At 41.0% G+C, this 21,039-nt stretch overlaps 1 protein-coding gene across 1 annotated transcript in view; it reads right to left on the reverse strand.

The window, feature by feature from the left end:
- The window catches only part of COL19A1 (collagen type XIX alpha 1 chain), a 248,436-nt gene that overhangs the window by 45,799 nt on the left and 181,598 nt on the right, over positions 1 to 21,039 (reverse strand). The window contains exons 20-26 of the mRNA XM_048496321.1: positions 16,165 to 16,200; positions 14,384 to 14,437; positions 9,264 to 9,308; positions 3,676 to 3,729; positions 1,838 to 1,927; positions 1,330 to 1,374; positions 1,169 to 1,246 (exon numbers count right to left, since the gene is read on the reverse strand). Coding sequence (XP_048352278.1) covers positions 1,169 to 1,246; positions 1,330 to 1,374; positions 1,838 to 1,927; positions 3,676 to 3,729; positions 9,264 to 9,308; positions 14,384 to 14,437; positions 16,165 to 16,200 — 402 coding nt within the window. The remainder of the gene's footprint in view (positions 1 to 1,168; positions 1,247 to 1,329; positions 1,375 to 1,837; positions 1,928 to 3,675; positions 3,730 to 9,263; positions 9,309 to 14,383; positions 14,438 to 16,164; positions 16,201 to 21,039) is intronic.

A 21,039-nucleotide genomic window follows, 5' to 3' on the forward strand; every position in this document is an offset into this window, starting at 1 on the left:
GTTTGCTTTTCAACCTCCGCTACCCATAGAGCTTGGGCAAGTAATTAGATTTTGAAACACAACTCAACTATAATATTATGAATAACATTCTGTTAAAACAGAAAGGTTGCAAGCAATTATAGACTCACAGCCTCTAAACCACACATCAAATGGTACCTTCACCATTGAAGGCTAGGCAAAATAAGGAAGTCACACAATTCTTCCAATAAATGTTGGGACTGCATTTGTACTGATTTTTCAGTGGTAGTGTATAGTTAACAGCAAGTAATATAAATTACAACAGAACAGAGGAGAGAAGTTAGTGATATCCCTTGCCTTGTTGTGTAGCAAGCAATACACTCTCCTTCTTAGCAGTAATCAGACAGAAAGTTACAGGGATCAGTGGTTTCTGCTGCCTCTGTCCTATTTAGAATTTGATCTCCCTCTGTTCCTGGGGACTCACTCTGTAACAATCTGTTAAATTTTGAGGAGGTTTGTTCAGTAGGAGTTATAACATTCACATATCTATATTGTTTATTACATTAATGAAGACCTGGGTGTCCTTTTCCAAAGAGTCTTGTATAATTAGGTATCTAATTTTTCCTCATTGGCCATTGTTTGGCAAGCACCATGGAAACTTATTAAACACCTAGATATATGATTTCCAGGATCCCTGAAATGCAGAATCACAGAAGTTCATATTTATGCAATTTTAAAAGATCTCTTTGATGTCCATAGTCTTCACAAATACCTGGAGAAGTTTGCTACAGTACAATAGTTGAAGAACAAGTCTCTAATTTTTATGCCCCTTGCAATAATTTAAGAGTTTTTGCAAGTGGTGGGGAAACAGGAAATGCTACTTCATTTATAGAGTTGCCAACTTCCATGCGGTGGCTGGAGATATCCTGCCATTAGAATTGATCTTCAGGCAATAGAGATTAGTTCACCAGGAGAAAATGGCTGCCATGTCATTATACCCACTGAAGTTCCTCCACTCCCCAAACCACACTCCCACAAGCTCCACCTCCAAAATTCTCCAAGTATTTCCCAATCTGGAGCTGGCAAACTTTATCAGTAATCATATTTTAAATAAAGATAGTGTCATCTGTGTAAATATGACATGTGAATATGGTATTTCCTTTAATTCCTGTCATTTAAAAAAATCACAAATAGTATTTTCTATACTTACAGGGGAGCCTTGGATTCCAATTCCTACTGGACCCATTTCTCCAGGGGCCCCTTGTACGCCAGGTAGTCCTCTTTCTCCCTAAAAAGATAAAGCTTTGTGTAAGCCTCTTTAAAAGCACATATTATGCAAACAATTTCAAAACAGAAGTCAGAACAGCATACCTTAGGTCCACGTGGACCTGGTGTTCCAGCAGACCCAGCTGGTCCCTAAAACACAATAAAAATTCTACCCTGAAAGATAGTTTTTGACAATCTTTATGTGAATTTGACAGTCATTGACATAATTTTTAAATTAATAAACACACACACACAATGAAATGTACAAGAAATCCTATTCAGTTACTGAGTTGAACTCAGAATATTTCATTATAAATACATCACAATACTGTAATTTATTTGTGCTTTAGTTATAAAATCAAATCCAAATTTATTTCTGAGTTACACATGACAGGAAGGGGGTAAGCCACAAAGGATCAGGAGAGATAGGGAAAAAGGTGACTGACTTGCTTGAGTAATCCAGAATCATCAACTCTACAGAAAGCTTTTCTCATTGTCTTTGCTTACATGTGTTTGTTTTAAGAGTGCACATTTGTGTGAGACTTGCTGCGCAGCTAGAGGTTATGTTGATGATGTCAAGGGCTCTTGTATGACATAGGTCAATGATACTTACTGGTTTTCCTGGGAGGCTTGATCCTGGAGGGCCTGTGTCACCTTTAGAACCTGGAGGTCCAGGGGGACCTATAATTCCACCCGTTTCCCCCTATGTAATACATAAGAAAATGATGTTAATTTCATAGAAGAGGGTAATTTAATTGAACTATTTATTCTGGATTTGAATGCATTCCAGACTTCCACTTCCACAGCCAAATAATTTGCTTTGAGAGCTTTTATTTTTTAAAAAGGCGTTCCTAAAAAGGCAACTGGTGATTTTCCTGACAGGCTTTATTTTCTCATTCAAAACTCTGATATCTCTATGCAACGGCAAACCAACTGGATCATTTTTACTTATGAGCATTTTATATGAGTGCTGAAGCAGTAAAAAAAAATGCTCTCAACTGCAAATTCTTATTCTGCTCAGCAACAGGAAAGCAATCTCATACTGCAAACAAGCACTGCAGCTCTCCTTGGGCACACAAACCAGGTGTACTCTATCTGCAAGGGCTCTGTCTCAGTAGTAGTTAGTGTTAGCTGACTGAGGCAACAGCTGTCATTCAGGTTAAGCACTAGAGGCTAACATTTTATTCTAACCTAAGTTTTTGTAAACCAGAACTCATTACAGCCCACAGAAGCATAAAGTTAAAATAACCCTAGGTAGAAAAAAAACTTTAAGATGCCACAAGATTCCTGTTTGTTTTTGCAGCAACAGAATAACATGGCTGCCCCTTGACCACTGGAATTGTAGTCAGTTCCTGCAGGGAATCCTGAACAGTGAAGCATCCCATTCCAGGGTTCTCTCTATCATTAAACTGTTGGGCTGAGTGCGTGCATAACAGCTGTCACACAAATTGATTAAGGATTAAAGGAAACATTTAGTGAAAAAACATACTGAATAGGGAAGGAGAAAGAGATAGCACGCTTGCTCCCTGGCTTGCTACAGACAGTGTGGCACTTCCAAGAAGCAGCAGAATGTCGCCCAAGAGTAGCAAGGAAAAGACATTTAACAGCCTGCTGTAAGAGCAGCCTGCTGGAACCTCTACTCCAACAAACTGTTTTGCACAACAACCAAGCAATTCCCCTAGAGGGCCACACAAACAGAGCAAAGTGGCTGAGGACCTCCCCTGCTTCTGCTTCCCAGCACTGGTATTCAGAGATTTCTGCCTCCACATATGGAGGTGTCTTTCAGAGGGGGGGCAGGAAGCAATATAGTGCTACCGTGGTTGTGTTGGGCCACCTCTCACCTACATAAAGATCCTGAAAAGCCCACATAGCTCTGGAAGCGGACAGAAGGAACAACTGCTGCTCTCCCAAGAGGGTTCCAGCACAGTGGGGTCATCCTACCAGTGCTCCTCATTAGAGGGGGCCTGGCATCTGGACATGGCCCACCCACCCTAGTGAAGGGAGGGGAGGGAGGGGTGACATGCAAGGGAGGGAAGTAAGTGAGGGGTGGCATGCAAGGGAGGGGAGGGAGCCCGGCATCTGGACTTGCCCCACCCACCCTAGCGGAGGGAGGAGGAGGGGTGGCATGCAAGGGAAGGGGAGGGAATGAGGGGTGGCATGCAAGGGAGGGAAGGGGATGGGCTTCCACACTCCTATCTGGTTACCTTTCCTTACGCCACCTCCCCCACTTCCGGCAGGATCTTTTCCCATTCTTTTTATACACCTGATATTGCCTATTCCATCATAAACAAGGTCCAGGAGTAATCTCTTTGGGATATTTGGGTTGGTAAAATAAAACTTATAATATATTTGAGGCAAGCACACTCATCATAGACTGGGGGGGTGTCTCCCACCTGATTTGTGAATTATTTCTATTGAACAAAAGTTTATTTAATCTGTTTCAAAGCTTACCTTTTCTCCTTTAATTCCCGGGTTTCCAGGTGTTCCATGGTTTCCTGGTAAACCCTGGTTAATTAAAAAAAAAGAGCACAGGGCTGTTATATTTGTTTTCCTTATATTTCATATTATTTGCTAAGTTAAAATAGGTCTGCTCTGAAGAACAATATGACAGAGTATGCCTCACTAAGGTTTCCTTCCTTGCAACAGCAAGCAGTCTTAAAATGTTGATTAAAATGTGAAATGTTTCATTCTTAAACATTTTTTACATTTCATATGACAGACTCTCTTCCTTACATATGGCTTAGAAAAACTGAACTTACCTGTACCTATCAAAATACATCCCATTCAAAATCTTACAAGTCAAAAATCTAGAATGTTATATTTGAGGCAAGGAACTGGATTTTCATAACCCAACTGCAGCATTAAAAATGATAGATAATATATGCCCTTGGGTTTATTTTAAAAAATATAATGAAAGCTGATGCTATTTATTTGTCAGTTCCTTCTGTCTTTTCCTAAAACATCAAACACCAAAATTTTCATTATTAATCAAAATGGTTTTACCCATCCAAAGGACATTATTTGAATAGTTTGAGATGATCGCAATGCTGATTTATTTCCTAGCCAGTTTTATCTACATGACAGTGTCCTCAGTATTATAGCTGAAAGTTTCATTAACAGTTCATTAAACAATTTCCTTAAATGCAAGGACTTCAGAAATGAAATAAACTACAGCCTGCCTCAACAAAAAGGGGGAGTTTAAATAGAGCTCCATGCCATTGTGTTGTGTTGAAGCAGCCATTCGCAGCCTAACTGGCCTCTTGGGGTTTTATGAGGATAAAATGGTGAAGAGGACAATGATGTCAGTTGCTTTGGGTACCCATCATGAAGAAAGGCAGGGCATCAATGAAATAAATAAATAATAAATGTGGCCTAACATAAAAGATAAGTTGGTTGATGGTAGGAAGGAAAGATACAGGGGGAAAGTGCTCTCTGGAAGTCCTTGTGGGTTTCTCACCATAAAACTGGACTCAGTGGCTGATACTGGGTAATTTGGCCATACGTTTCCTAGGAAGATGTGCCAGGGGACTGAAGGAGGGACAGCTGAAGATGGGGGCAAAGATAAAAATAGTTTGGTTGGTGGGGAAGGAAAAAAGGAAACAGAGAAAGGGGAGAGGTCCCCTGGCTTTTACAAAAGTCCCCTTCAGTCCCCTGACTTTTACAAAAGAGAAAGAAGAAATGGGGAGTGAAAAATAAAATTCCCTCCTCAAGCCCTTGTGGGTCCTCTACTTATACATATCTACTATTTGTGCCATATGTGAATTCATGTGAAAAAATACATGCATTTTCCTGAAAAAATACACGGCTTCACTTTCCTCTGGAGATTGAAACTTTCAGCCTTCTTAAAACTTGGAGAATGCAGGGATGACATTTACTTATGAATAAAATATTAAAGCAGCTGTTCTTTTTTATCTACTGTGTTGGCGTCTGGGTGCAGCCAAATGTAAGATAAACACCTACATGTTTTGTACTGTCATCTGTTCAGTTAATTCTGATTTTTTTAAATTATCCTTTTATATAAACTGTATTGAACAATTCTCAGAAGTAATAACTAGTAATTATCTTATCAATGATAGTAAAAAATCAGCTGTGTTCTCCTTGCAACCACATCACAAGGGAACCTAACACCAGACTTTCCTCTGTAGGTTTTGTTCTGACAGGCCTCCTCGCTGATATGCACAAATATAACAGGTAAAGCATTTCCATTTTCCTTATGCACAAAATGGAACAATGAAGAATATGAAGACTTCCTCTGTCCTGCCCTGGCAACTTGCTCTCAGGAGTTTTCCTGCCAACATTATAACTGTCACAGTGAAATCCCCCTGAGCAGCCACCAATTGTTTGAATAAACGGATATTTACAGGTGGTGTTAACGGATATTTATTTCCCACATTTCAAAAATGAGTGGAACAAATAAAAGAACAACCAACTGCTCAGTTGAGACAGAGGATTATATTATACATATAAAATTCCTTAACCCCTTTTCTTTTCCAGTCAGACTTCCTAACAATGAATAGAGGCACAAAATACTTTTGCTGCTTTCAAAAAGTTAAACAAACATAAGAAGTTTTATTTTCAGGAACACTAAAAGATGTTGGCACATCAAAATATTTATGAGTTAACTGAAATCAGGTAAGTCAGCGAGTTGGTATATAGTTAAATGCAAGCTGCAGCTTTCTGCTGTGTTGAATGGAAGTTGGCTGATTAGGCAGGGGCCCCCTGCGGTGTGCTGGCAACTGAACCTCAGCATGACAAACTTCCTTGTATCAATGTACAAAAAAGTTGCTGTATGCAGGGAGCAGATGTGGCCCATGGCAAACTTCCTTGTGCTGATGTGCAAGGAAGTTACTACATGCCTACTGCTCTTGCTCTCGGCTTTCCCCATGGAAAGCAAGAGCACTTCAGATGTGCATCTGATGCTACAGTGGGAGAGACAGGAGGTAAGCTCCCCCATCTAAATCAGTTGTTATCACTTTACTTGAGTTCAGCTGCTCTCTCTCTCTCTCTCTCTCTCTCTCTCTCTCTGAATGGTTACAATCTCAGGCTACCCACACAGGACGTTTCATTCAATAAATAAATATAGTTGTTTCAAAACAAAACAAACAGTAGTGCTTTTTTTCCTAAGAAGATTTTCCTCAGATCTTTTTTAAAATTTGACATTAACTTCCCATACACTCCAAAGACAATCTTGTCTTGGCCACTGGTTGATTTCTCTGAGCTGGATTTTTCTTCAATTTTCTGACCTTTGTACAGAAAATAAAAATCCACTTCTATTCCATTTTTTCAGGATCACCACTCCAATAAGTATTCCACTTATTTTCCAGAATGGATCTTTCCCCTTTAGAGAACCTCAAATTTCAACCTTGCATTTCAGTGTGTTTTTGGTTTAAACCAGGGACAAACTGCAGATGCTTTTTCTGCTCTACTAGTTCCTCTTCCACAGAGCCTTCTGGACAATGCCAGAGAATGGAGCACTCTGGTAATATTCCCGTTCAACTTGATCTGACTGAACTCCTCCACCGAGCTCTCTCACCACTCAAACCTCTCAGTGAGCAAAACTCCTCAGAACTCCTCCCAGAATTCCTGAGCGCTGGTTATAGAACTCTCCACTGTTCCCTCCAGCCAATCACACAATTACTGATTCTAGTGGATTGTTTCTCCTATTCATGTGTTTTGCTTTAATTGCTTTAATAGTTTTTATATATATTAATGTGTTTTTAATCTTGATTTAGTGGAGTTCTTTTTGTCTGCTACCTTGGAAGGCTGAAATTTGTAATAACAAATAAACCCTGTTTTGAAGTCACAGAGGGGGGTGGGAGGTGAGTGGGATTGCTGGCCCATATATTCAGCAGAGCTCCCCTAAATGAATGGATGTAGGATAAATACAGACAGTTAGAACTGCCAAGTTTGTCATGCCTCTGATTATGAAAAGAATCTACATGTGTGTGCTTGTACATATTAGGCTCTGTTTAGACCTTCTGCTGATGAAGTGGAATGGGGCAACATTCCTTCCCTGATGGTATGTATAATAGTTGCATAATTAATCATTTAAAGCATTTAAAGACAAAAAAGGAGAAATCCTCTTCTAATCACACAGTTGAGAAAACTTCAGTTCAATATATAATGTAAGGTTCTGTTCCTGGCTCCCTAAATTGGGAGTAGCGATTCTGCTGGTATGTTTGCAAACTGCCACATTTATTTATTTATTAGATTTGTTGACTGCTGTCCACCATCAAGCAGGCTCAGAGATGTTCACATATGCATATTATATAATAAAACAACTGCATACCTTACATTCTATTCAATCTCACAGCACCCTTCCCTTGAATAATAGCCCAGTGAGGGAGGCAGGTAATTTCAGAACTTAACTAAACAAACATAAAAAGATTAGAAATAAAAGCATGCAAAGAATGCAAAGGAAAACAAAAAAAAGAAAGAAGGAAAGAAGAAAAGAAAGAAAAGGAAAAAGGAGTCCAGCCAGAGTAATACTGTTGCTGCTCTCAACCTCAAGTCTGGTAGAACATGTCTGTTTTGCAGGCCCTGACATAAATCCCACAGGGCCCTTGTCTCATTGGACAGAGCACTCCACCAGGCTGATGCCAGAGACCAAAAGGCTCTGGCTGTAGCCAAAGACAACTGAACATATTTCAGTTCAGGGTTCACCAGTAGGTTGTTACATGCTGAGCACAATGCTCTCCAGGGGACATATTGGGAGAGATGATCTCGCAGGGTCCTAGAAAATTTAGGGGTTTTTAGGTTAACAACAGAACCTTTAACCTGATTTGGTACTTCACCTGGAGCCAATACAGCTAACAGAGCACTGGCTGGACATGCTCTTTCCACAGTGTCCCTGTAAGGACCTGTGCAGCTGCATTCTGAACAAGCTGAAGTTTCTGAATCAGTCTCAAGGGTGGCCCTGTGCAGAATGAGTTACAGTAGTCTAATCTGGAAGTGACCATGGCTAGGTTGGGATGAGACAGGTATAGAACACCAGGATGACAGTATAAATGAGGTTCTTGGCATTGCATTCCAGATGGTTAACATGGCAGCCTCTTATGCAAACAGTATAGAGACCATGTTAAACTTGAACAAAGGGAAGCAACCAAATACATCCTAGGTCATTTGTTGAATTAGAAGCCACAATACTTCCCTTCAAATACCAGACCAATGAGTAAGGCTGAAATAGAGGTTAACTGTAAAACAGGACAGAGATTGATATTTTCATATTCAGTCATTAATTTGTTGACTGCTGTCCAACTTACAGCCTTCTAAAGCTAAGCATTTAGTCATCTTTCCCAGTTTTTTCTTTGTATGAGAGAAAAAAAAACATGTTTTCAGTTGCTCCTAAAACATTCAGCCAGGTTGGTGCAGTCGTTAAAAGTGGTTAAAAGCAGGTGGATTCTAATCTGGAAAACCAGGTGTAATTCCCCACTCCTTCATTTAACAATGGAGTCTTCTATGGTGAACCAGATTTGTTTCCGCACTCCTATATTTCTGCTGGGTGACCTTGGGCTAATCACAGTTCTTCCGAACTCTCTCAGACTCACCTACCTCACAAGGTATCTGTTGCATGGAGAGGAAGGGAAAAAGTTTGTAAGCCCCTTTGAGTCTCCTTACAGGAGAGAAAAAGGGCGGGGTGGTGGTGGTGGTATAAATCCAAATGCTGCCGTTTCTTCTTCATTCAAGTGAAAACTGAAAGGGGTCTTTGTTATATTGCAAGATACTTCTCCATGTTTTTGTTTCGATAATCCATTATATGACTTCTCCCATGTTTGAGAAGGTGTCACAAAGGGATAGGATTATAGTCTTATTTGTTAGACTGTCAGTCTTATTGCATAGCTAGCAAACAATGGACACAAAAAGATTATTAAACCACAGAGATGCAGCAACAAAACCCTCTGAAATCTCATGAGCTACACATCAATCACACCGTTCTTCAAGCTCCTTATAAAAATAGCATTACAAGAATAATAGTTATACCAACTAAATTTCACTTCAGTAAATTTTAATGATTATACATGGAACAAGTCAACACTTACAGCTTCTCCTGGCTCTCCTCTGGGGCCAGCTGGTCCTGGTGGTCCCTATGGAATAATTACAAGTATACTTGTAACCAGCATCCTTCCCTTACCGTACAAATATTTAAAGGTTTCTTGAAACTCAAATGCAGTCACCAAAATCAATTGTATCCACACACACACATTCTTTGTATGAGAGAAAAGGTAGTTCTGCTCCTGCCGTGGAGGATATTTTTGCAGGTTCTCTCTTCTTGCTACAGAAGTGGCTTTTAGGAGACCCTGAGGGAACTACAGCAAGAAGGGAGAGGAAGCGATAAGGACATGTTCTATGAATGGAGTTCCCCTCAGAGTTTTCAGGATCCAATCCTGTATCTTCAAGTCTTCTATATCTTTACTCAACCTTTATGCGAGCGAAATCATTTTGAGGAACTAAATTAAAATACTAAGCATTTAAATGTATAGGAAACTCATCACAATAGAGGAAACCTGTAACTTACTTGTTTCTTACCTGTAACTGATGTTTTTCAACTATTTCAAAAAAATGGGCTTTGCTTCTGCACAGTTTTAACTTACAGCCTTCTAAAGCTAAGCATTTAGTCATCTTTCCCTCTTCTGAGCCCATGCACCACTGTGCATGCCCATGAGAGAGGAGTCACAAACTCCCCTTTAGTTCTTCTGAAGATAACACCATAGCAAATGTAAAAGGCACCTGTTGTGTAACTACACAAATAAATATCAAAGAAAACCAGTTACAGATAAGCACCTTTTCTTTTTCTTATTTCTGATCTCTGTGCATGATACAAATGAGATAGCAAACTGACATATCTCGTGATAGGCACAGGTGCAGTCTCGCAAAACAACTATTCATCATTCGCCTAGCCAAGGCATCCTTCTGAGCTCTGACATTTAAGGCACAGTGTTTCATAAATGTGGATCATTAAGAGAAGATCACCATCTTTCTACAACCTTCTGCTAAAGGTTGTAGTTATCACTACAGTTCTAGCAGAATGAACTTTGACAATTATGGATTTATGATTCATTTTTTTCAGTAGTTGTTTGTGTTTGACACCCAGTTCTAAAACAGTGTGAAGAACCTTTCTGTCCTTGGTTAGGGATGGAATAACACACAAAAATGGAAGTAGGGCTTTCCTGAAAGAAACTCTCCTGGTCAAGTAAAGCAACCCCCCAAACAACCAATGAGTGAAGACCTCTTTCTGAATCTGAAGATGGGTTAGATGTGAAGTATACAAAATCAGGTTGAAATGAAAACCTGAGATCACTTTTGGCAAAAACAAAATGTCCAGTCACAGAACTACCATATCTCTATGTAGAGAATAGGGGGTAGGGGGCAGAATAGCACACAGTTTACTGGACTGCCTATCTGATTACACAAACAATAAGGAGACTGTGAAGCAACTTACAGTGTTGAGGCTGAACTGAGTTATGGAAATAAACATCCTTGAAGCTGATAAAGTTCCCAAGGTCCATTCTTGGGATAATGAAGGCACTGACCTTTCTGAGATCAAGTATGGGAAGATGTCCACTATCTTGCTTCAGAACAGCGGACTGAGTAGAATGGAACCCTACTTTTCTTTAGTAGGTCACTATTGCTTCTATTGGTTATTTCTCTAGGGGTATGTTGATCTCAAGTCACATTGTGGAACTGGGGGGAGTACATTTGAACACTCTGGAGGAGCAAGCAAATCAAACTATATTGTATATGCTACCTTGATTAGGAGAATCTACACATGATTGGTGATAGCATCCCATGCTGAAAGATATTGAGAATGGCAGAATGAAAGGAAGACTGAATGAAGTTAAAGGCTCTTCTCAAAACCCCTAGCTGAGACCTCCAGGGTAACAGTGGTCTGAATGGTAGCACTTTTGAAGTGCTCTCAGGCTTGTCTCAGCAAGGGTGGAGCATCTGAACCTCAGGGAGAGTGAATATTTGTTCTCCTATCCACTTTTGAGAGAGGAAAATGTGCCCCAGGAACCAGCCTGGGGAGCCGCTGCGTCAGGGGAGGAGTGAGCAGCTGCCCTCCTCCCTGCTGCTGATTGATCAGCCAGGTCACATGACAGGGGACCGTCACATGATGAGGGAGGCCGATGCGCCTATAAAAGGTGGCGCCTGGCCAGCTCTGCTGACAGCCGAGAGGAGCACTCACTCATCATCAGTGTGGCTGGCCTATCTGCTTTGAAGGGCCAGATTCATCTGCTGAGGCCTCGGAAGAACTTGAGCATTAGGCCCTGGGGAGCGGGCAGCAAATTAGGAGGGGTGGGGGCACGTAATGGAGGTAGTTCATGCTCAGAGGCCCGCCAGACTATTGGCGGGGCCTCCTTCAAAGGGCACTATGCTGCGTTTCTTTTCCTCCTTGCCTGACATCTGTATTATTGCCGCTTGTCTCCTCCTCAGTACCATTCAGTACTGCTTTTCTCCATGCCAGCTTACTGGAGAAGGGGCATAGGAGCCCGAGGAAGAGCAGTTGGTGGCCATTTTAGGTGGCCTGAGGCTTCCCTTGGGAGGCCATTTTGGGGAACAATTTTACTGTTCCTTTTTTTAAAAAGGCTTGGGAGTGCAAGTTGTCTTTTCCCTCATCCACCCCATGGTTCACTGTTAAGGGGCTTGGAAATTTTTAAGCTGTCTTACTCTCCCATCCACCTCATGTATCTGAGCGCGGCAGGGGCTCCCGCCACCACCGTGCCCGGACTTGCGCGTTCGGGCGGGCGGGAACCTCGCTGGCAGGTCGAATCATCAATGCAATCAAGGAGGAAGTTGGCGACGGGGTGAAACGGAGCCAGGTCGAAGAGGCGACGGCGAGGCAGGGCGAGGGCTCAGCGGGGCGCGGGGAGAAAGAGCTGCATGGAGCGCAGCTGAGCCCAATCAACGAGGCTTAGAGTAGCCTCAGCTGGGGAGAGGGAGGGATTTGAGAGCCGGAAGGGCATTTAAGAGCGGAGGCAACGGCGCTCGGGAGCTGCCGCTGCAGCGGGGTGCTGGGAGGGGACTTGTTAGTGATGGTGGGGAGGAAAAAGGAGGAAGCGGCAAGGTTGGGCCGGGTGGGCAGGCAGAAGGCAGCTCAGCCCAGGGGAACTGACTCTAGCCCAGTGAGGTAACTGGGCTGGGCGTGCTGCCCCTTTGGAGCTTGGGTCCAGCTGTCAGTGAGGCAACTGCAGCAGATCCATTTCCTGCACTCACAGGGATAGGAAGGGAAGGCTGTGAAGTCTGGGACGGGCTGCCTACAACAGCAGGTGCCCTGTGGGCTAAACTATTTCTTGGCCCCTTAAGCCAACTGGAAAAAGACACCTCTGGGGAGACAAGCCCCCAGGACAGGGAGGGAGGGAAGGAACCACAGCCCGAGAGCCCAGGGTGGGGAGGGGAAGCGCCACATCATGATTCACTGTTAAAAAAAGAGTTAGTTGATATGGTTGATAGATAGTAGTGTTGGGGTAATTACTGCTTAGGCTTTTTACTGGGGTATTATAGTTAAGGGGTTTTATAGTTGATAGCTACTTAGTGGTAAGCATTGAGTGGGAAACAGCATTGTGCAAATTCTGGATGGGGCACGAACTTTGGCTTGGATGATATTGTGACTATTAGTTGGTTGGGACGTCGAGGCATGGTCTTGGATGCCCTGCTGCCTACAGTTTGCGAGTCAGTGCTTCGCTTTGGCCTTCTTCACGGTGTTGTGCTCCAGCTGGGTGAAAAAGACATTCCAGTTTGGAAGGGTGTGGTGCTGGCACACTGGATGGCTGAGGACCTGCAGGTGCTACACTGGGGGTTGCCAAGGGCCAGAAGGTGTTGGTCGTGTTTGCTGGAACAGAGGGCATGGCGGAATGCACTGAACCCTAGAAAAGTTAACAGGGCTAGGCGTTGTCAGGTCAGGCCACAGCCCGGGTGGTACGGGATATGGGCGGTGTGGTTATCCTGCAGATGAAGAGGTGCAAGAGGTGCATTTTCACCCTGATGGAGTCCACTTATCCAAATGGGGGATAGACATTTGGCTTCACACCATAAGGCATGCTCTACTGCAGTGGCTAAGTGGCACGCAACAAGCCAGTGGCTCCGGGCTTGGAAAGCTGGGGCGGAAACTGTTGGTAACAGCTCAGTGGCGGTTTGGGGCATAGGAGCACATGCACATTGGGAAGGCAGAGCTTGTATGCTGGACCTTCCCACGGTTGGGGGCCTCAATAAGAGGTCTGGGGCTAGTGGAGGGCTCGATGGCCCAAGCCTTGGGGCTCTGCTTGAGAGCTCACTACTCTCGGCAGGAAGGGGTGTCACTAAATGGGTACATGCTCAAGTAGCACCTAGTAACTTTCTGTCCCAATCCCCTTGGGGGGACAGTGCCAGGTTCAGCGATTGCTGCCTGAAGGGCCCGGGTTCAGCAGTTGCTGCCTGTATGCCAGATTCAGCATTCACTGCCTGGTGGCCAGGATGTGCCCCTTATGCTCGCCCAGCTTCTCAAGCTGTTACTAATAAATGGGCTGCAGCCAAATTCTATTCCAACTAAGAATTGTGTCAGTGGTCAATAGAGTGAACATCCACACATCTGCACACAAAAAGGTTTTGACAGTTGGATCCTTGCAGATCTAATCAAAAGGGGACTGTGAGGTTCTGATTTTATCAAGAACAGTGAGATAAAAGCAAGCTGGCAAACAGCTTATAACTAACAACATTCAGAACCAGCCTCCTCATTTTATTTTTCTATTTTCTGTTTCATTTTACCTATTTCCTTAAAATGGATTCTAAAGTCTAAATAGAGGATAATAATTGTGGAGAAGCTATTTTTATCTCTCATATACTGAGAGCTGAAGAAGAAACCTGCAGTTCTGGAGATAAGGATTAAAGTTTGCATGCTAGACTGTGATTTATGATTCAGCAGAACATCTAGAAAAACTGTCAAGAAGGTTGTGCATAATATTTATTTATTTATTTACTTACTTACTTACTTACTTCATTTACACCCCATCTTTCTCCCCAACAGAGACCTAAAGTGGCTTACATTGTTCTCCATTTGAAGCATATAAATATTAAATGTTAAAAATAGTTAATTGTATTGTAGCAAGATCTGGAAATCAATATTGTCTATAAAAATGCAAATTTTGTCAAAATGTTCTGTACACTTTACCAAATATGATGTACATACTTGTAGTCCAGGACTTCCAATGGACCCAGGAAGACCAAGCTGTCCAGATTCACCCTGAAGAAATGTTTTCCAGAAGGCAAGTTAATTGTATATGTTTACATAGATGAAAAATTTCCACTTAATAATTCTTTTAGAATGTCTACTAATGAGATGTTCACTGTAATTCCAGTTGTGTCTTTTCTGTTTTATGCTTCTTGTTCCCAACCTGATACTGGCCACAAAGTATTCCACACTGGATGCTGGCAGAGGTCAGCCTTTTAACATCTAGCCTGGTGAGGAGTTCTGGAGAACTCAAAAGCTGGCACACAATTTCACAATCCTTTGATTGATCATATTGACATGTATCACAGAAGGATCTTGTTTTTCATCCATTCATAACGATTAGGCCCTGAATACAAGGCAGTGAAATCCAGTGTATGATTCACAATCAACTTTACTGCAACAACATGACAAGGCAGAGTTTCACTAGTATCATAGGGGGTAAATATCTAAACAGAACATGATTACTGACATTTCTTCCCTTAATTACACTGTGAAAGCTTTGCTCAGATTAGTAACTTACATATTCACAATTATATAAGGCCACATCTAACTCTGAATCTATAACAGCACAATCCAGAGTGCACAGTGGCCAGAGACAGCTATGTTACCACAATGTTCCCAAAGGGCTTTCAGGCAGTGCAGGAAAAAAACACAAGAAAACCTCCAGCCACGTGAATATTGCCCATTAGACAAAAAGGACATGTCTCACTTTTTGGTGGCATAAGTCTGCGGCTGGGGAGTGAGATGTTCTCAGACTGAAAGCCAGGTGGAAGCTTCATCCATGGAAATGCCCCTTACCTGCCCCCAACTATGCTAATGGATCCACATGCACTGGCAGATCCAGGCTGTTCCATGTTCAGGTGCTACAGGGCTGGGCAGCACCTGCCTGCTGACAGTAATGGAAATATGTATCAAGCCTGTTAGGATTCTGCATGAGAGCAAGCCACTAGTCTGAATATCTAAGTTTAAGGAACTGTACAAACTGTGAAACATCTAAAAAACTGAGGAACGTCTAAGCTGAACTGTAATTGAGAACTGAAACTAAGCAAGTATTCTTAAGTATTCTTAAGTCTGTGCTATGCCAACAATCAAATATTGATACTATGGTAAGCTATTTTGTAAATATATATTTATCCTGCCTTATCCATTTCTTTCTCCCAAGTTTTTCATCTTCCTGTATCATCTCCTCTATTTGCTAATAAATCTTTAATCTGTTTAAGTTTAAATCTGCCTCAATATTATTATTTTAGATTGCCTTAGTGAGGGGTCAATGGGCTTCTTTCACCTTCTTGGAGTATAACAGAGCTCAGGGGAAGTGCTTATCATCAAACACCATTCCTGAAGCACCTCAGTCCCTGACAGGAAATAGGTGAGAAAAAACTGAAAGGACAAGTCGTGAGTGATTTCCCTGCCTTGGTGATATTGGAAGGTGTGGGGGGTCTGTCGCAACATCCTTGCTGAGTACAAGCACCAATATTTATTATTTATTTTATAGGGGAACAAGAGTCATCTGTGTATCTCCCAGGCCTTCTGGATGCCAACTTCTGGATGTAACAGTTGCATAAAATCTATGTAGTCAACAACCTAAATAAAGTTAAAGACCCAACTGTACCATTATAATAAATTCCTGAGCAACCTTTTTACATTCACAGTTTATACAAAATATGTCTAATAAAATTACCCCACAAAAATAAGCATCAAATCAAAAGAGATAACAGATAGTTTTCAACTATACTTACTGGGTCCCCCTTTTCTCCTTTTTCAGAGGCATCTCCCTAAGATAAAAAACAAAATCTTAATATTTATAGGGACTTTGAAAATGAAATCCTTCTATTTCTAAAACACAGCAACCAACCAGTTAGTGAAAGTGTGAGCTATAATTAACATTAACAATACATTTAAACATTGTGCTAATTTAATGAAAGGTAACATAACAAATAAGCAGGGGTCATATGGACTTGCAAGGGGCATCTAATTATTTCCCTCCATACTATTTCCTCTTTCTCTTCCCTGAAAACCTGCATAGCTCCTTGCCTTTCCCTGCTTCCTTCTTCCCACCCACCAGTCAACTTACTGCTATCTACACTCATGTCTTCAGCTTTCCCACCTTTACTCCCTCTGGTGTCTTCTACCAGGGAAAACTATGACCAAATGGAGCCATACCACCCACTAGGCTGGAAATAGTGAATGCTGGCTGCCAGGCTCAGCTGCATGCTGGGGAACCTGGAGAGACATGTGGGGGAGTTCTCACTTTCCCCTGTATTCCTCTCCCCACACTACTTTCTTTTTCCCTTCTCTTGGCATTCCTGTATCCTCACATTTTCCTGCTTTCTTCTCTCCTTCCCACCCACCAAACAACCTACCTTTTTATCTGCCTCCCATCTTTGACTATAATTATTTATTTTCTTCATTTATATTGTGCCTTGAACCACTACGCAGACCCACATGATGGAAGTTTATATGAGTGGATCATAGGTCTGAGAATGAACCATGACTCAGGACTGAGTCACATATGTGTGCCAACTACTAGGCAACACATTTACTTAGTTCAGGTCTACAGTTCCCACTCAAAAGTGCTGGAAATGGTTAATATTGGTTAAAACAAAGCAGAAGACATGTAATCAAATCAAAATCCCTCAATTAAAGTAACCCTATGCCCAATTAAACCTGGATATTGAATGTCAGCCCAATAAGGAAAGTTTTGCAGCTTTTCTAGAAAGTATGTAACCTTATGATAGAAGTAAACTGTATGTTAGAGATCTGCAGTTGGCTCTTTTGTCTTTTAAAGCATGTATAAGAAGTGTCCTTGGGGGGGAAAAAGATTTGCTAAACTTCCATGCCATTTTTACCAAAAATATGGTTTCTTTATATTAAAAAATAGCATCTAGAGAGGTCAGTCATTTACTCTGGGAAAACAACGTGAGGAAAAGAATTAGTTTTCCTTACCCAGTGATTCTAATCCAACCCCCCTATTGCAAGACTACTGTATATAAAGTATAAAGAGATAGCTGATCCAATCATGGAGCTTCAACACCTCTTAATAGTTGTGATGCCATGAAGGAACAAAGGCAAGCTCCATATTAGGTCATTGGACTAAAGATAGGAAACAAATTTGCCAACTTAAATCATAGTGATCAATTAACTAATATTGTCTAATTTCATTTGACATATCTTAAGAGGCTCAAACCCTTCTGATCTGTAACACTATTTTCAAACAACACTATATAGAATGCTGTGAGAGCTTACTTTGGCAGCACTTATACTAATATTGGAACAATACAGTATGTGGTGGATTGCCCCAGAACAAAGACAACAATTTAGTAAACAATGGTTTTTTAAAACCTTTCTAATACGGTTTACAGTGACAGCCAAGTGTGTGATTTTCAAAATGAGATAATGAAGTATCTCTTATGATACTTTAGTAGCTCTGCCCAGTACCATTAGCTAACATACATTTGTCTTGCAAAAAGCACATATCTTTTAAGATACAAAGCACCCTGCTTTGTTTGTTAAACAGGCATTCTATAATGCAGATTTTATTGTGAAAGAAAAATGTGCACACCTATGGAACCTAAATCATAATGTATCTCAGTAGCTTAGTCACACTTCAAGGATGGGGAACAATGTAATACCACAGAACACAATTAAACTGATTTAATGAAAAAGACAAAAAAATCTTTTAAAAGGAGATGTAAAAAAAGCAAGCATAAACAAACATAATCCCAGCATAAAGAATTCCCCTGAATTTGGATTAGACTGGATTACAATTCAGGGAGGGATTACAATTTAATCAAACAACTGTTAAAGAAAAAATTGGAAAAGTTTATTCTACTCTTCATGGGACATTTATCTCCCTAGACACTTTCTTGATATCCTTTCCTTATTTGTTTTTAGACAGTAGAATTTCTGCAGTAAAATACCAATGATAAAATATCACCAGCAGCAAAAACCATTCAAAGTTTATTTGTTTTTGCTGTCGGTGGTATTTTATCATTGGTATTTTGCTGTAGAAATTTATTGTATTGATTTTTTTGTTCTCAGTTGACTTATTTTACATTGTTTTATCTTGGACACTTAAAAACTAAAAGATGGGAAATAAATATTAAAATAACAGTACGTCTGAGAGTCTCACCACATATGGGGCCCTCTGCCGACTAAAACCAAACATGGATACCTTGCTTTGAGTCATTTCTTTGAAAGGTAAGGAGACAGAATCACTCATGAGTTGGGCAATCTACAGTTCTTACTTGCCCCTGTAGAAACAATTGTAATACATAGCTAAGTGTGGACCTTATGTTTGTGCTGTTCCTCACCTGTTTCTGGAACCTATTCTACTATTTTTTAAAGGAATAGACTGGGGAGCTTGAAAATGAAGTACTTCTGAGTTCTCTTTTTATCCAGCACCTAGCAATACATAGCATAATTTTCAGAATGTTATGAACATTGCATTTGCTTATTAAAAGCACAATTGGAAGAAATACTCTTCTGCATCAGACTAATAAAACAGAGGCAGGAACAAAACACAGTATTTTCAGAATGTATATAAATATTGGAAATGTATTCTAATGGAAATTTTTCAGTTCATTTAAGTTCAGTTCAGTTCATGAATTCATTTAAATCATATAATCATCTGACTGACTTTGCATACACATAAGAAAATTCTCAGTGAGAACCTATTCAAAATCACAGTGCGTTCTGTAAGTGTGAAGATATGTGTTTCAAACCATAAAGCTACTGATAACTGACAAGTGTGCAATAAATTCCTAAAGGAGAACACAAGAAAAATAACTGTGTGTCTGAAATGGTAATAAAAAATTGGGACAGTTGTCCTTCCCAACCATAAACTGGCAATAGAAACCAGACTTGCATCCAAAAGATTGAAGGCCTAGAACAGGAGTATCCAACCAATTGCCCACCAGATATTCATGGACTACGATTCCCATCAGCTCTACCAACTGGCAGGGGCTGGTGGGAACTGTAATCCATAAAAAATCTGGAGGACCTTAGGTTGGACACCCCTGATCTAGATGATGTGGGCTGGGGAATGAATATTGCATAAATAGTGCCAAGATATTTACTGAAGCTAAATAGATTTAGGGTTGACTTGGTGCTTGGATGGAAGACCTGTGACTCATCTTGAGTTCCAAGAGTTCAATTTCTAGGGTGGAAGAAGAAAACAGGTAGGATTTAAATAGGACCCCAGGGCAGTGGTCCTAGTATCTTCAGGATACCTTTTAACAGAGCCATTCATTTTTATTGTCAATCCCCCTCCCCCGGCCATTTATTGAAATATGAATGTATATCTATAAAACATATTCAGCTAAATCAAGTCTAGAGAGCTCCAAGTTAGGAAAAAATTATGAGGTAGGGTAGTGTAAAAAATGCATACAAAGAAAATGGAGAATGGGGTTCTCTGTTAAGAGGTCCAGTACGGTCTTTCTATGGTTCTACTTCACAAAACACTTCTGTAACTGTTGCATGTATAGATTCAGACTGAGTATGGGGCAGGTGAAAACTAAAGTAACAGGGAGATCTTTTTTTCAATGCAATTTGGTGATGCTTTAAACCATCTGACAGGAATTTGAGCGTCTTGGCAAAATCTGCATGTTGAAAGAGGAAGTCCCTGATTGGGGGCCATGATGCAGCTGTGTTGCATATTGCATTACATACCTGAGTGGCATCTTGGAATAAGTGTTAGGTACTTTATGAGAGAGAGTGCCCAGTATTCACATTCTGTGTAACAGTTTTATGTAAGATCACAAGGAAAGGACATCCTTATTGTCCTTTTCATCAAAGAAGCTTGTTTAGTGGGTACCCAAGAGAGTCTTTTTAGTGGTAGACTCATGATTATGGAACAACCTCCCCAGGGAGGTGTTCCTGGTCCCCTTACTTCTAATCTTCAGAATACAACTGAAGATGGTTTAATGTACTGCTGCATTTGATTGAAGCAATCCTAAATTGTGAACTTAAAATTTTGGGGTTTATGTATTTTTATTTACTCTATTTTACAAATTTTATTTATGTTGTAGGCTGCCTTGAGCTCCCTAAGGAAGAATGACAGATAATAAACATTTTACATAAATAAAAGCTAAATAAATACAAGCCATATGGGCCTTTCTTGGAAGGTACAATTGTAAGCAGTCAGACACCTGACCACAAAGGCATTGGGACCAAAGACTGGCATAAGAACAGGCACTGTTCCTCACAATGGATGCCTCTTAGACAGTTTTGGGATCGATCTTTTGTGGCAAGCCTGGGCAGAAAGGTGGTTGCCTGCTGAACTTTTTGGCCCTAAATTGTGCCTGCGTGGACAATGGGGCTATCTAATCCCCACTGTATCACCCTACGGTGATTTTAATCCATGCTCTGAGCTGACAACTACTTACCCTATCTGCACTATCTACTTACTGTACTACACTATCTACCCTATCTACTTACTCAATTTTTATTTAGGAGAGTAGCCCAGGCATTCCCTTGGGTCTTGACAACGTATCAAGTCTCTCCTTATACCCCTTTAGGGGTATAAATATTGGTACTTTGATGATTCATAGCGTGTGTGTTCTGGATCTGTACCTACACCCTCACTTGCATGTGGACTCTCCCTTTTGCTCTTG

Source organism: Sphaerodactylus townsendi, linkage group LG01 (genome assembly GCF_021028975.2).
Source record: "Sphaerodactylus townsendi isolate TG3544 linkage group LG01, MPM_Stown_v2.3, whole genome shotgun sequence".
NCBI lineage: Eukaryota > Metazoa > Chordata > Lepidosauria > Squamata > Sphaerodactylidae > Sphaerodactylus > Sphaerodactylus townsendi.